The 16,190-nt window shown below is 42.7% G+C and overlaps 1 protein-coding gene across 1 annotated transcript in view; it reads left to right on the top strand.

Moving 5' to 3' along the window:
- MRPS27 (mitochondrial ribosomal protein S27) overlaps positions 1-6,895 on the top strand; it is a 97,540-nt gene extending 90,645 nt beyond the window's left edge. Inside the window, exon 11 of the mRNA XM_044291757.1 lies at positions 6,251-6,895. Coding sequence (XP_044147692.1) covers positions 6,251-6,496 — 246 coding nt within the window. The 3' untranslated portion in view covers positions 6,497-6,895. The remainder of the gene's footprint in view (positions 1-6,250) is intronic.
- Positions 6,896-16,190: the final 9,295 nt, after the last annotated feature.

Below are 16,190 nucleotides of genomic sequence, written 5' to 3'. Positions count from 1 at the left end.
CATATTCTACAGTTGTAAAACCAGCACTTGGATCTTAATACTTTTGTAATTTCATGTAATTAAAATTTTTGGATAACCACTAAGTTATTCAATAACATGTATCTGTATAGCGCCACCTGCTGTTTATTAGTTGTTTTTTAAAACTTATTTCTTTCTCCAGCTCACTGAGATGGCCGCACATGCTCAGTTTCATCCTTCAACTGCCTCCTGAGATGTGATTGGGAGAGCTGAGTCAGTGTAGTATAGCACCGCCCCGCCGCTCCGGTATACTAATATAAGATCTCATATTCAAGTAATAGTTATTAAACATGCCCCCCAACTGCTATTACTACTTTACATCCTAATCGCTGCTGTAGAATTCAGGCAGGCCGGGCGGGCGGCAGCGTAACTCGTGTCACCCTGCGCCGCCTACTTTATGAATGAAGTAGGCGGCGCAGGCAAGTGACGTCAGTGAGAATTTTACAGAAGGGATTAGGATGTAAGGTAGTAATAGGAGTTGGGGGGCATGTTTAATAACTATTAATTCAATATGACATCTTATATTTGTATGGCGGCGGCGGGCGGGGGTTCGGATTGCGATCTGTGGATGGCACTGTTACGGGGGGGGGGGGGGGAATCTGCGAATTGCACTGTTATGGGCTGGGGGGGTCTGTGCCATCCACAGATCCCCCCTGTAACAGTGCCATCCACAGATCCCCCTGTAACAGTGTCCGCCACAGATCCCCCCCCCCCCCCGTAACAGTGCAAGCCACAGATCCCCCCATAAGTGTCCGTCATCCACAGATCCCCCCCATAACACTGTCCGTCATCCACAGATCCCCCCCATAACAGTGTCCGTCATCCACAGATCCCCCCCATAACAGTGTCCGTCATCCACAGATCCCCCCCATAACAGTGTCCGTCATCCACAGATCCCCCCCCCATAACAGTGTCAGTCATCCACAGATCCCCAGTAATAGTGCCATCCACAGACCACCATTAGTTCCAAACCCACCAAACACACAGCACACCTTTTGGTTAAAAATATTTTTTTTTCTTATTTTCCTCCCCAAAAACCTAGGTGCGTCTTATTGGCCGGTGCGTCTTATAGGACAAAAAATACGGTACTAGGAGGAGAATTTTCTTAAACATATTCTACAGTTGTAAAACCAGCACTTGGATCTTAATACTTTTGTAATTTCATGTAATTAAAATTTTTGGATATCCACTAAGTTATTCAATAACATGTATCTGTATAGCGCCACCTGCTGTTTATTAGTTGTTTTTTAAACTTATTTCTTTCTCCAGCTCACTGAGATGGCCGCACATGCTCAGTTTCATCCTTCAACTGCCTCCTGAGATGTGATTGGGAGAGCTGAGACACACCCCCTTAGCTGCAGCAGAAAAGACACTCCCCTTGAGCTGTCAGCTTGATATAAATCTAGCGGAGCAATCAATAGGGAGATCTCTGGATCCATGTGAGGAACAGGGCTGGTTCTAGCTTTGTTAGAGATGGTCGTGTCCTACAGTATATGATTTTGTCCTACAGTATCTGATTTTGATTTTTTACATTAGTCATGGGATAACCTCTTTAAAGTGGCTCTCAAGTTTCATAGGGAATTTTTTTTTATCTTCCTAAAGTAGCCCAAACATTGCATGTTTTTGCGTCATATACCTGTTTTTCAGAACTTTCCTTTCCCTGTTCTCGGCATCACTGCATCCTGTCAGGATGTTTACAATCAGAACTTCCCATTTTCCCAGTTTCATCTTTTCTAACCAAACCCAGCATACCTTGTAATGTTTTTCAGTGCTTGCACTACCTGCTACACTGTTCTCTCTGCAGTAGTCACACTGCCTATAGCTCCCCTCTGGTTTTGGTTAGAAAACCCAGCAGGAAGTTCTGCTTGTAAACATCCTTCCCGGATGCTGAGAACAAGGAAAAGTAAAGTGCTGGTGTGAAAAACAGGTATATCGTGCAAAAAATGCAGTGTTTGGAGTACTCTAGGCAGATTAGAAAATTACAAAAACTGGAGAACCCCTTTAAAGGTGAAAAAAAATCTAACCTATGTTTTTTATTATTTTGTAATCACAATGGTCCAGATTCATCATTAGAAAACTGTGCGTTTGCAACTTTTACCGCGATTTCATTTGAGGCACACGGACTGCTGAATGCTGCGACTAATTTATGACATACACTTTGTCAGAAATTGGGTGCAGCATCCGGCAGTGCACCTGGGTATCCTACCTCACCGGGCTATGATAAACTTCCCAAATGTGTTTTTGGTTGCAGTTTATGACTTTAAAGGGACACTGACAGGCCCAATAAACTAGATATTCCTATGCAGTCATAGGTCTATTAAAGTGTATTCCAATCATATAAGTGTACCCCCTGTCCGCATTTTAAACCATGTAAACTCAACTTTATAATCATCTGTCAATCACCTTCCTTTGTGCCCAAGGGGCGGTTTTTCTCCTACCTTTGTGCCCAGCCGCTCCCCAACTGTCATTTCCTACTGCCTCCCTGCTCATTATTATTCACTGCGCTGGGCGGCTTTTACAGTCCCCGATCCTGCCGAGCAGGCGCAGCAGGAGACACAGAGAGCAGCCGCATAGAAGAATAAAGGACGCAGGTGCACTAAAATTCCAGCTTGTGAGGGTGCCGGATACAGGTATCCGGCGCATGCGCAGAAGGTCCAAATACGGCCGATGCACATAAGTTTCTGTCGGGCATGTGCGGGATCTAACAGGATCGGGGGCTGTAAAAGCCGCCCAGCGCAGTGAATAATAATGAGCTGGGCGGCGGTAGGAAACGACAGTTGGGGCGCGGCTGGGCACAAAGGTAGGCGAAAAACCGCCCCTTGGGCACAAAGGAAAGTGATTGACAGATGATTATAAAGTTGATTTTACATGGTTTAAAATGCGGACAGGGAGTACACTTATATGATTGGAATACACTTTAATAGATCTATGACTGCATAGGAATATCTAAAAATGTTTATCGGGCTGGTCAGTGTCCCTTTAAGCTGCTAAAAATAGTCCTAAGAGATTTATCATCTTCCTTGCGCCTGAAAATCGGCTTTAAAAAGTTTCAAGCTGTGTGTTTGTGCCTTTTTTTACGCTGCTCTGACTTTTCCAGAAGGGGCGAGACAGTGGCTGGAAAGGTGCGTGGCCAACAGTCAAGACAAAGTAATCTTCCTTTAAGCCAGTTTTCTGGTGCAAATGATGGCAGAAATCCACAGCAGCTTCGAGCTGTCATAGATTTCTGTTTAGGCGCTCTGGCTGCTGGAGAATGTGCCTAATTTATGATGAGGCCTGCATAGGCATAAAGCACCAGTCTTGATAAATCTCCCCCATAGTGTCCTGGAAAATGTCTTATTATCCATAGTACATTTATTGCAGAAATGGCACAGAACTGAATTTATTTCCCAGTGCTTATTGTGCTTCAGTGTATTCGCCGGCTCTGCAGAGATCGTCATCGTTCACTTTAGTCCCTGTAACCAATCTAGTGACTTTCTCAGACACACACACTCACTAGGATTAGTTTCATAGGAAGCCAGGTGAGATATAAGTATATTTTTAGCACCCTGGCTGTCAGATAGCAGAGCCACCATGTATGAGTGTTCATAGCACATGGAAAAAAGCTCATTATCCCATTAGCCGTCTACAAACTGGAATGTGGGTGGTCTGCTTGTATGCTAAATATCATCTAACTTCTTCAAGAAGTCTGAGTCAGCGGTGATAACCCTAAATTACTAGAACACTTCTGTATATTTACATATAATATTGTAACTGATTTCATAACGGCAAAAAAAACTGTGTTAGCAACTGGTGCGTGACAATTCTAGTTTTACAGGGATAGATTCAGTGGTTCAAATATTGTATGTATCTGACTATTGAGCAATATATCCATTGTTTAGTGCCAAGTCACGTTGCACTGACTGTTGTGTCATATGCAGTCCTGTTCTTGAGCAGGAGGAGGTCAACAGGTTAATCTATAGGGGGGGGGGGGGGGGATTAATCATCATCCTGTGCCAGAAAAGTGGTGGAAGAAGTCGCTGATTTCACACTCCTGCATGGTCAGCTGGAGGGACGCTTAATTTTATGACAAGGCCCGCAGGTCGTCATAAATTACCCGCATCCTCCAATGGCACAGCATATTTCAAAGACCAGCGTGATCTAAGCTGCTGGCAGATTCCCTTTAAATCCCTGCTCTTTCTACAACGGATCAGTGATTGACAGATGCTTCTGTATACACTGTCATACAGGGAGCATTGTCAGTTAGTAAATAGCATGGCGCTCTGGACTTCACCAAGTGGCGATAGTCGGCTGAATGGCCATATTTTAGCGATCATTAAGAATTATTGTCCAGGGTAAACATGTGCAGTAATCGAATGACAAATTGTTAATTAATGCTTTTGTCATTGATTATCTTTTATGCTGACATAAATTATTGCTTGCAAAAATCGAGGATGAACAGCACTCCTTAGTATCAGAGTAGTGGGTGCTCGTCTCCAAGGGGGTGGTAAAATCCCCCAAAGGTAGTGTGAACAATAAAGATAGAAAAAAAAAAAAAAACTGAGACAGCATGTCCAAACTTGTGGAATTGAATCCAGATGTAACGCAGATGCAACGTTTCGGCTTAAGGAAGCCTTTGTCAAGCATGTCATGCTTGAGAAAGGCTTCCTTAAGCCGAAACGTTGCATCTGGATTAAATTCCATAAGTTTGGACATGCTGTCTCAGTTTTTTTTTTTTCATCTTTATAAACCATTGCTTGTCAGTTGCCCATCCACAAATGCAAATGGGCGTCTGCCTGTCAGTTATAATGCAGTGGGCATGAGAGGAGGATAGCACAAATTGCTTTAAAGGGGTTATCCGAAACTATAAATATGGGGGATATGCCGGGCCCCCGACACGGAATATACTTACCCGGGTCCCCGTGTTACTCCTAGTCCCCGGGGGGGTCATGGTGCAGCCAATGGTAGATGGGGACGAGCCTCCCTAGCGTCACCCACAATCCTACGTCCCTGCCTGCCATTGGCTGCTCTCCCCCAACATCCGTGCATGGGGAGAAGCAGCAGCAGTGGTGCTGGGACCCGGTTAAGTATATTCCGTATGGGGGGCAATTTATAGTTTCGGATAACCCCTTTAACACAGAAATACACATTTATTATAAAATGTAGACTTTCTATATTGTTGCTCTTTATGGCCAATTTATCTGTCCATGTAAGAGGACCCTAAGTCCAGAATTAGCAGGGATTTAAATGAAAAAAATACAAGTTACACTGAATCTTCTCTTACAGAACTATATATCAATCTGCGCAGCTCCTCCTGTTCTGTATCCTGCAGCCTGCAGATCAACCACCATGTTCAACACGACAGGGTCCCTTTAAACATATATTTTTTTAAAATTTCAGTGAGTTATTTTAAAAAAGTCATTTTTCCTCGTAACTATATTAAAAAATTGCATATAATCCAGCAATTTTCACATTGGCCACTAGGTCTAATAGAATTACAATGAGAAGTAACACCTCTGTATAGAGCCACAGAATCCACTATTCACAGTAGGTGATGTCACAGCTTATCTAGTCCCTCCTGACCTCTGCACAGGTCACAGAGCATGCCTAGAAAACTCTCCCATGTAAATCAATAGGGTCATCTCCTGTCTACTGTGTCTATTGCCAAAATAGCTGCTTTCAAAAGACAGAAAGTTGTAACATACTTTAGGCTTAGTGGCAAATATCAAAATTGCAGGATTATATACAATTTAAAAAATATATATAGTGACATGGAATAAAAAAAAATCACCAAAAATTCTAAAAATAATTTTCTGATGACACGTTCCCTTTAAAGGGGTTCTACAGGAATTAAGAAAATAAAATGACTGAAAATACTTCATGTCTCCTCATGAACGCCATTCCCACAGAGATTCAGCTGAAGATCTTATCTGTATTCAGAGTCATAATCCCTGACAAGCAGAGAGGAGGATAAGGCAGCTATTTAGCTCAGTGTTGTGAAGTAACTTGTCCTGATGTGTGATTAGGACAGATTTTGTGGGTACTAATAGGACGGCGGCTATTTTATTTCTCCTAATGATTGCTCCCCAGACAAAACAAGCCATTATAACTAATAAAAGGTATTTGGAAATATATTGATAATAAAGTAATATCTAAGTATTTTCGTTTTCTTAATTCCCCGGAGAACCCCTTTCAGCAAAGTCATTTTCTGGATCTGGGAAGTTGTTTTAAATTGAGCTTTTTGTCTCCCATTCAGGACCTAAGCACAAAACTGGAATCGCTTGGCAAAATTGAACCTGCTAACCTCGTGAGCTTGACTACCAGCTTTGTAGAGCAGAAGTTGCCAGAATCTGAGAAGCCAGATATTGAAAAATATGAGGCTTGTCTCAAGGAATGGGAGCAAGAACAGTCTGCACTGAGCGAGAGAGAGAGGGAGTTGAGGGAGAAGGCGAGGCTGCAGTATGAAGCCCTGCTGGCATCCAGGGCCAAATCCACTGCTTAACACCTTCCATGCCTCATGCCCATTGTATATACCTTCATTGGAAGCTGGCACAGTTTCCCATTTGGTGTGCCACTCATCATGCTTCAGCATTGTCTCAAATTTGGGCACTGTAGTGGTACAAGTCCAGCAAGAATACCCATGTTTGAGAATGCTGTAGCCTTCTTCAATACAAAATGCTTATGTAGTATAAAAATGACCATTTCTAAAAGACCTTCACCTAAAACTACTGTTCGCTTAACTAAATGTAATGGGGACATGCAGGTAATGTATTTTCATTTATACAAGGCTAGAAGTACATAATTAATTTTATGTTCAGTTTTTTCTTATGTTTTATACATAACATATTTGAATTATCAGTTTTTGTGTCTAAAATTTGTACAATAAAAAAATACACATTCAGACTTCTTAGAATTTATTTATTTTTTGTGAGGGCAGGGAATCTACCCTAAAAGTTAGGCTCAAACATTTTAAAAAGATCAACTGTGTCAGCAAATTTGGTATTTTTGAGACTTAAGGGAAAATCCCTTTAAATTGTCTTTTGCATAAACCATAAATGTCTGAAAAATGTGGGTCTTGCCTCAGTACCCACATCAGGGGAGTCCTGCCCTACAACTACTATGAATGGAGAGGAGGCGGCCATGCATTGGCAAATCTCTTCATTCACTTCTATGGCGGTTCTGAATACAGCCAAGAAGGCTTTTTCTGCTGTTTTTGGAAATCCCATACAGATGAATGGAGAGATCAACGAGACAGAGAACCCACTTTTTTGGCAACATGGTTTTCACAAATACTATAAATGTGAAAAGTAAAGCCATAATAGGTTCAGCTGTCCAGCTTGTTGATGGTTTGACTTTATATTTGCTGTATAAACATTGCTATTGAAGCTTCACTTTAGGCTATGTTAACATTTACAAAGATGGATTCATTAGGAGCCTCTGGAGCCTATGTAATCAAAAGTGCCAGACAAAATAACACAACCTGCTGCACTGTTCTTTCTGGTTAAATGACGGACCCCATTATAGTCAGTGCAGCCCATTGGGCCAATTGGTGTCTGTCATGTGACTGATGGGGCACTGCCATTATGTTTGTGTTCTTGTCCTATACCTGAGCAGAACAACAGAAATGAAAAATGCCAATGTAAACCTAGCCTTATCGATAATAAAGTGAGAAGTCCTTTCAGAAGTATAAATTGGTCCTGAGGTAGAAAAGTGTGAAGTGAAACGACTACTGTCAGGACTGTAATAGAGACGTCCTAAAGATAACAAAACATGGCCTCAGGGATCGTGATTCACATTCAGAAACAGGTGGAGTGGCTTAACCAGTGTGTCACCATGAGGGATGGATTTGTTCTAGTAATGCATTGTTGAAAAGGGAAAAGCTAGAGTAGCAAAGAAGAGGAAGACATTTAATGAGGCGATATAGGAACTATGGGGGTCATTTACTATCCAGAAAAATATATATTAGGTGTCTTTCTGGCGTAGATTTTTGCGCCGCAATCTGTGACTTTTCCCCACTCACGGCAGTTCTAAAAGTTGGCTTGGCGGGAAGGTGATGGGTCGGTAGTCCTGCTTCATTCATAATTTTCTACACAGAAGTTATGTAGAAGCCGGCGCCTCTTCATAACTTCGGTGTATCCATCGCCCAGGTAAAAGGGTTATTAAGACCGCCGTCTAAAATGCCGGTCTTAATAAATGACCCCCTATATTTTCAAGGAAAATTAGTCAAGATTAAATGTTGTTTGTCTCAACTTCTTTAAAAAAAAAAATAAATTAGGCTCTCCGTAGTATAAAATAAGTCAATACTCCCCTTACCGATCCCTGACACTTCTCAGTTCCCCATCTGTCTCTGCTTCTGGATTCTTTTTGACATGCAGGAAATGAGCAAACAACCAATCGGAGAGCTCAGCGGTGACCTACATCAGCCAGTGATTGATCATTTCCTGCATGTGAAGTGGAACCCGGAAGCAAAGACTGGCTGGGGACTGTGAATCCTCGGAACGGGTGGTGGGGTAATGGTAAGGTGAGTGTTGATTTAAGGGAGTTCTTTGAGACCGCGAACCTGTAGAGTTGAGCATGGTGCAAAAGTAAAAGCCCAGAGCCAAGCTTCCAGCTGTGGCGTTTATGGACCCTGTCCCTGCTGACCTGGAACTGTGACTCAGCGGAAGCTTGGTGCTGGACCCTGAGCATGGTACTTTTCACCATGGCAAATTCCTTTAGGTTCCTGGTCTCAAAGAACCCCTTTAATTTATTTTGTACCAAATAACGTAAAATTTAGAGGCTGAACAAGCCCTTTAACCTTTTTTTTTTATATTGTTTCCTTTTTTAATATTGGACATTTTGGAGGAATGTATCAAGACTAGCATTAAGGATGCCAGTCGTGATAAAAGGTGTGCTGGCATAAGAGGAACCAAATTTATTAAGACACGCAAGCCTCTTAAATTTAGAGCAGCTTCTGGCAGTCCATGTGTCAGAAAAAGCTATGAGCTAGCATAAATTTGTCTTGCAATTTTCTCCAGCTTCTAGTGTAAATTATAGTAAATCTTTTGGACCGCAGAGGCCATGCTGTTTCTGCTAAGCCCTGCCCACTTTTTTTTTTTTTTCCAAGATTCTTTGCACAAAAATGTCACTTGTGCAAAAAATTTGCAAAAATGTAAAGTATGTTTCCTAATTACTAGTGATGAGCGAGCACCAAAGTGTTTGGGTGTTCGGTCCGAACACATCGCGATATTCGTGAGTTAGCACACTGAATGGCGGTCAGCATTTGTTGCCTCTTTACATTATGGAACTGTACCACAATTACAAGCTGCTATCTGACTATCTTGGAATTCTATTGTCTACCCCAAAGTAAGATCTAGGGAAAGTGGCACATACAATGAAAAAAGCAATACAATTGTAATTCCTCCAGGCCCCAAATGCGAAAGGGTCTAATATCTCCTGAAAAGGCATCTGCAAAGGAGAGAGGAGAAAATGGAGTCAAGCCTGACATTAAAAAAAAAACAAAAAAAGATAAAAACATTGAAATATTCACCCCTGTGCCACTATATAAAAATACAAATCAGTTTCCTTCCAAGTCTGAAACATAGAAAATAATATACCATGTCAGTTGACCCCAAATTTTTTTTTAGGTGAGGGCCTGCAGGTGAGCTGACCTTCCCTCAAGAGGGACATGAGGATATCTTATGCACTGATCCCCAAACTCTTAAGCGTCCAGAAGAAGATGACGGGAGGGGAGGGGGGGGGAATGGCAATTAGTGTTTCACTTGGTGGATGATACAGCATATATAAAACCATACACAACAAACATCCCAAATGTATACACTAATATAACTAAAGACCTAACAAACAAGAGTGGAGGTAAACCAATGGCATGATCTTTTTAAGAACTCATAAATAACCATAACATATTTTATTTTACAGCCTAATCTGAAAATCAAACAATAACAATAAAAACATGAAACCCTGGAACATAACAGGCCCAGCCCTCAGCGAATCAGGGCCATCACAGGGGCAGAAAACAACCTCTGCCCAGTGAAGAAGGTAAAATTGTACATGGGGCAAATGCTGATATGGCCATGTGGATCCCACCTTAATGTCCGGGATCCGGCCATACCATGCCTAGGCCACGTGTTCTCATTTTTCTCCCAACCTCCCCCATTTTGCCTGAGCTGCTGGTGAAGGTGCGCTGTGTGTGTGCCCATTTCCAAAAGTCATCTACAGCTGCCGTTGGTTTGGCAATGCTGCTGCAGCGCTTGCATTTGCCAGCTAACAGACTATTGTGCCATGTGAGCACGAGCTGGAACACTACGTTCTACATGTGGTCCAGGCTTTGTGAGCAGCAGAGGGCAGTAGTGGAATACCAGCTGCAACATGCTCTTGCATGTCTGACCTCTGTGAGGTTTTACGCAACTTTGAGGGATGATGGCGAGAGGCGATACCGCCATTATCACCCGAACCATACCACTTCTGTGTCCAGTGAAACGCTGGCTGCTAACGATGAAGGCGGATGCCTCACATGTGGAAGAGGTGGTAGTAGGGAGAAGACATTACACAGGGTGATAGCCAGAACACCATCAGTTCGGCTTCTCAGTGTGGATTGGATGAGGAGGAGGAGGAGCAAGAGACAGTTGCCTAGGCTGCAGAGGGTAGTAGCAATAGCAGGTTTTATTCCATCTGTTCTGCATAGATGGGCAGGAGAGGAGGAATAGGATAAGGAGAATGAGAGTCATCCTCCTGATGACGACAGCGAAGTCTTGCCTGTTGGGAATCTGGCACATGGCTGACTTCATGTTAGGCTGCCTTTTCCGCGACCCGTGCGTTACACGCATGTTAGACAACACGGATTACTGGTTGTTCACCCTTATCTTATCCCCCCCCCCCCCCCCTTCTACAAAGGGAACTTCTCATCTCTCATTCCTGTGGAGGAGGGGACGAGCAAAACGATGCAATAACAGAATGTCCTTTTTTAAAAATTGCTTAGAAAATTTCCATATGACAACAGTGGAGGTAAACCAATGGCAGGGCCTGTTAATTAACACATAAATAACCATAACATATTTTACAACCATAAACCATAATAACAATTATAATACCAACTATAATACAAACAAAAAACTATAATAATAACAGAAAAGAATGTCATTGCAGAAATATTTACAGCTGACAGCGCTGGTGGCAGAGTACGTAGTTTCTTGGCCAACCCAGGAGGGGAGACGAGGGGGACACGTCGCAGTTCCAACAGAGGCAGGACAACACTCTACAAGGCGTGGGACAGTTTAATGACACCCCACCAGCACCCTCACCCTGATGCGCGGCCTAGTGTCACAAGGAGGGAAACATTGTGAAGGAGTACATAGCAGACCGTGTCAGCGTCCTCGATGATCCCTCTGTGCCTTACAACTTTTGGGTGTCCAAGCTGGACACGTGGCACAAACTTGCATGAATGGCACAGGCAGCACATTGACTGTAGGCAGGCCACTATAGCTAAATAATAAGGAACATGGAAGATATACTATATTGGACTGTAGTATTCAGGGTAAATGATCGTGTGGGCACTTTGCAATAAATAAGTGTGTTTGCGGTTGCAGTTTGGGCATTCAGTCTCTAAAAGGTTTGCCATCGCCTTCACTGTTTTAGAGGGTTAGCGCACCTGGAGACCCTCATCTACATTATTTTACTCTGTTACATTGAGCCCAGGGCCACAGCCTCTACATGAACAATCAGCATCACGGCCACTTCCACGTCCCATACTGGCCCTCTTCTTAATATGAAATGTTATACAGTACAGACCAAAGGTTTGGACACACCTTCTCATTCAAAGAGTTTTCTTTATTTTCATGACTATGAAAATTGTAGATTCACACTGAAGGCATCAAAACTATGAATTAACACATGTGGAATTATATACATAACAAAAAAGTGTGAAACAACTGAAAATATGTCATATTCTAGGTTCTTCAAAGTAGCCACCTTTTGCTTTGATTACTGCTTTGCACACTCTTGGCATTCTCTTGATGAGCTTCAAGAGGTAGTCACCTGAAATGGTTTTCACTTCACAGGTGTGCCCTGTCACGTTTAATAAGTGGGATTTCTTGCCTTATAAATGGGGTTGGGACCATCAGTTGCGTTGTGGAGAAGTCAGGTGGATACACAGCTGATAGTCCTACTGAATAGACTGTTAGAATTTGTATTATGGCAAGAAAAAAGCAGCTAAGTAAAGAAAAACGAGTGGCCATCATTACTTTAAGAAATGAAGGTCAGTCAGTCCAAAAAATTGGGAAAACTTTGAAAGTGTCCCCAAGTGCAGTCACAAAAACCATCAAGCGCTACAAAGAAACTGGCTCACATGCGGACCGCCCCAGGAAAGGAAGACCAAGAGTCACCTCTGCTGCGGAGGATAAGTTCATCCGAGTCACTAGCCTCAGAAATCACAGGTTAACAGCAGCTCAGATTAGAGACCAGGTCAATGCCACACAGAGTTCTAGCAGCAGACACATCTCTAGAACAACTGTTAGGAGACTGTGTGAATCAGGCCTTCATGATAGAGTATCTGCTAGGAAACCACTGCTAAGGACAGGCAACAAGCAGAAGAGACTTGTTTGGGCTAAAGAACACAAGGAATGGACATTAGACCCGTGGAAATCTGTGCTTTGGTCTGATGAGTCCAAATTTGAGATCTTTGGTTCCAACCACCGTGTCTTTGTGCGACGCAGAGAAGGTGAACGGATGGACTCTACATGCCTGGTTCCCACCGTGAAGCATGGAGGAGGTGTGATGGTGTGGGGGTGTTTTGCTGGTGACACTGTTGGGTATTTATTCAAAATTGAAGGCATACCGAACCAACATGGCTACCACAGCATCTTGCCAGGGCATGCTATTCCATCCGGTTTGCGTTTAGTTGGACCATCATTTATTTTTCAACAGGACAATGACCCCAAACACACCTCCAGGCTGTGTAAGGGCTATTTGACCATGAAGGAGAGTGATGGGGTGCTGCGCCAGATGACCTGGCCTCCACAGTCACCGGACCTGAACCCAATCGAGATGGTTTGGGGTGAGCTGGACCGCAGAGTGAAGGCAAAAGGGCCAACAAGTGCTTGGCATCTCTGGGAACTCCTTCAAGACTGTTGGAAGACCATTTCAGGTGACTACCTCTTGAAGCTCATCAAGAGAATGCCAAGAGCGTGCAAAGCAGTAATCAAAGCAAAAGGTGGCTACTTTGAAGAACCTAGAATATGACATAGTTTCAGTTGTTTCACACTTTTTTGTTATGTATATAATTCCACATGTGTTAATTCATAGTTTTGATGCCTTCATTGTGAATCTACAATTTTCATAGTCATGAAAATAAAGAAAACTCTTTGAATGAGAAGGTGTGTCCAAACTTTTGGTCTGTACTGTATATGCTTAAAAGTATCTAACACCTACAGTATTGTAGGATATGTACGTGTACGCGCCAATCAATTAGAACAGGTATTTTGGATGCGCACATTTTACACAGGGGATGTAGCTCTGATAATGTCACAGACTACCATACACCGTCTGCGGATGAAGTACAGTATATGTTAGTAATATGTATGAAATGCACACACAGTAGATGTGGCACAAATATTTTACTTCTCACTAAAATACACTGTTTTCACATGTGGTACTGTATTTGAAACTGAGAGCCATGCGCTATGGACACTAGATTTTGAACAGATTATTTATTAGATTGGCACAACGGACATTCTTTTCAAATGTGATAGAGTATTTGTCACATGAATCCACAGTACATGGACAGTATATTTGGCACAAAACTGTTAAATTTGTCCCAAATAGAAATAATTATCTGCTGAATTACTGTATATATAGTTGTGGACTAAATTCACACACACGAGACCCAAAATACTGAAATTTGTCCCAAATAGAAATAATTCTCTGCTGAACTACTGTATATATGGTTGCGGCCTAAATTCACGCACAGATGTGACCAAAACCAGTGAAATGTGTCCCAAATGGAAATAATTCTCTGGTGACTAACTGTATATATGGTTGCAGTCTAAATTCACGCACAGAAGTCGCCCAAACTAGGGATATTTGTCACAAATAGAAATAATTCTCTGGTGAATAACTGTATATATGGTTGGTGCCTAAATTCACACAAAAATGTGACCAAAACTAGTGAAGTTTGTCCCAAATAGAAAAAAATCTATGCTGAATTACTGTATATAACTGTTTCGGCCTAAATTCTCACACAGATGAAACTGAAACTAGGGATTTTTGTCCCAAATAGAAAGAATTCTCTGCTGAATTACCGTATATATGGTTGCGGACTAAATTCACCCACAGATGTGACCCACACTAGGGAAATTTGTCCCAAATAGAAAGAATTCTGTGCTGAATTATTGTATATATGGTTGCAGCCTAAATTCACGCACAGATGAAACCCAAACTAGGGATTTTTGTCCCAAATAAAAATAATTCTCTGCTGAATTCCTGTATATATGGTTGCGGACTAAATGCAGACACAGATGTGACCCAAACTAGGGAAATTTGTCCCAAAAAGAATCGATTCTAGGCTGGAATACTGTATATAACATTTGTGGATTGAGTGCGCACACAGATGTGGCACAAATTAGGTAATTTCCCCAGAAAAATAAATTTCGATGATGGAGCGGTGTGTATCTCTCTAACAGGCACTCTAGTGAATAAGCCCCTTTTTAGAATTTCTGCTAAACGCACTGCTTTCTGATGGTGTACTGTAGATCGCACTGATATGTAATATTTATTTCTTTTGAAAGCTTTTTGGTACTGAACACAGCGATTTTCCAGCCAGCCGTGCACTATCTGTCCCTTCCTGCAGACGCCAGTCCCTAATACTGCCGAATTTAACCCTTGTTAAAAAAAAATAAAAAAAATGCTCCACTGCTGTCAAACACACACTTTAGTCCTGAAGAGGACTGTTTTGTCTTTCAAGAGCTTTTTGGGAGTTCAATCATTGTAATTTCAGCAAACCGCTATAGGTCCCTGCCTACTGTTGGCTGTCCCTGACGCTGAATGATCCGAACGCGGGACATCGGCTCCTATATAAACTAGTACCACGTGGTTCGGCCAGCCAACCAGTGTAAGGCTTATTGCTATGGCATTACACTGGAGGGAATTACTTACCTGAATGCTGATTGGATGCTTCAGGAGGTGCCAAACGTGCGGGGTGGAGACTTGAGCAATCCGACGAGCACACAGGGTATTCGGCCAAGTACCGCCACGTGCCGAGCATAGCGATGCTCAAGACGAACCGGTACTCGGCATGCTCGCTCATCACTACTAATTACCGATTTAAAAAAAAATGGAAGGAAAAATGATAGATTATAAAAAGACCCATTTCTGTAGTCGTGTAATTCTACATTTTACTTGTAGGGATCTATGATGCTGTTTGGTCCTTAGAACCATCTTTGGACAAGGATTTGTAGCCATAATACTGACTATAAAACGCAGCCAAATTACAGCAGGTTCAATGAAGTCTTATACTTCAGAGTGTGACTTATTCACTGGACTCGGTTGTGCTGAAATTTGGTGCAGGTCACAGAACCCCAAGACAAATGGAGGCAGGCGGTCTAAGTCACAGTGGCTGAAGCTGGATAATAAATTTGATGCACGGTTTAGACACTTTTGTCTAACTTTCTACCACCTATTGGTTGGCTTACCTTGCAATTGAATCTTGTTCCTAAATTTTGGCACAAAATGTCACATATTTAGCCACATCCTCTTTCTTTTCCGATAGTCACTCCCATTTTCCATTAAGTTACGCCCTTTGTCAGACTAGGCTCAGATAATTTCTCCACACCAAAATGGCACATCTTAAAGGGGTTATCCAACCCCTATAATGCCCCCCAAAATGCCCAGGCCCCTCATACTGGTCATACTTACCCTAGCACCCGCGTCGCTTCTGATGCCCGGATGGCCGCTGCTGCATCTCCCTGTCATGCGGATCAAATCCCCCCCCCCCCTCCCGGCGGATGTTTGATCCGCTCGATGGAGAGATGCAGCGGGGGCCATGCAGGCCTCAGAAGCGTCACGGGTGTCGGGGAGCGGGGTAAGTATGACCAGTATAAGGGGCCCGGTTTGGGTAACCCCTTTAAGTGCAGTGGATTATTATTTGTGGCTCATGTCTGCCACAATTGTGTTGAAAATGAGATGCTGCGAATTGTGCCAAATTT

The sequence above is a fragment of the Bufo gargarizans genome, chromosome 1 (assembly GCF_014858855.1).
Source record: "Bufo gargarizans isolate SCDJY-AF-19 chromosome 1, ASM1485885v1, whole genome shotgun sequence".
In the NCBI taxonomy this organism is placed as follows: Eukaryota; Metazoa; Chordata; class Amphibia; order Anura; family Bufonidae; genus Bufo; species Bufo gargarizans.
Note: the sequence above shows the minus strand (reverse complement) of the source record. Positions and strands in the feature narration are given on the sequence as shown.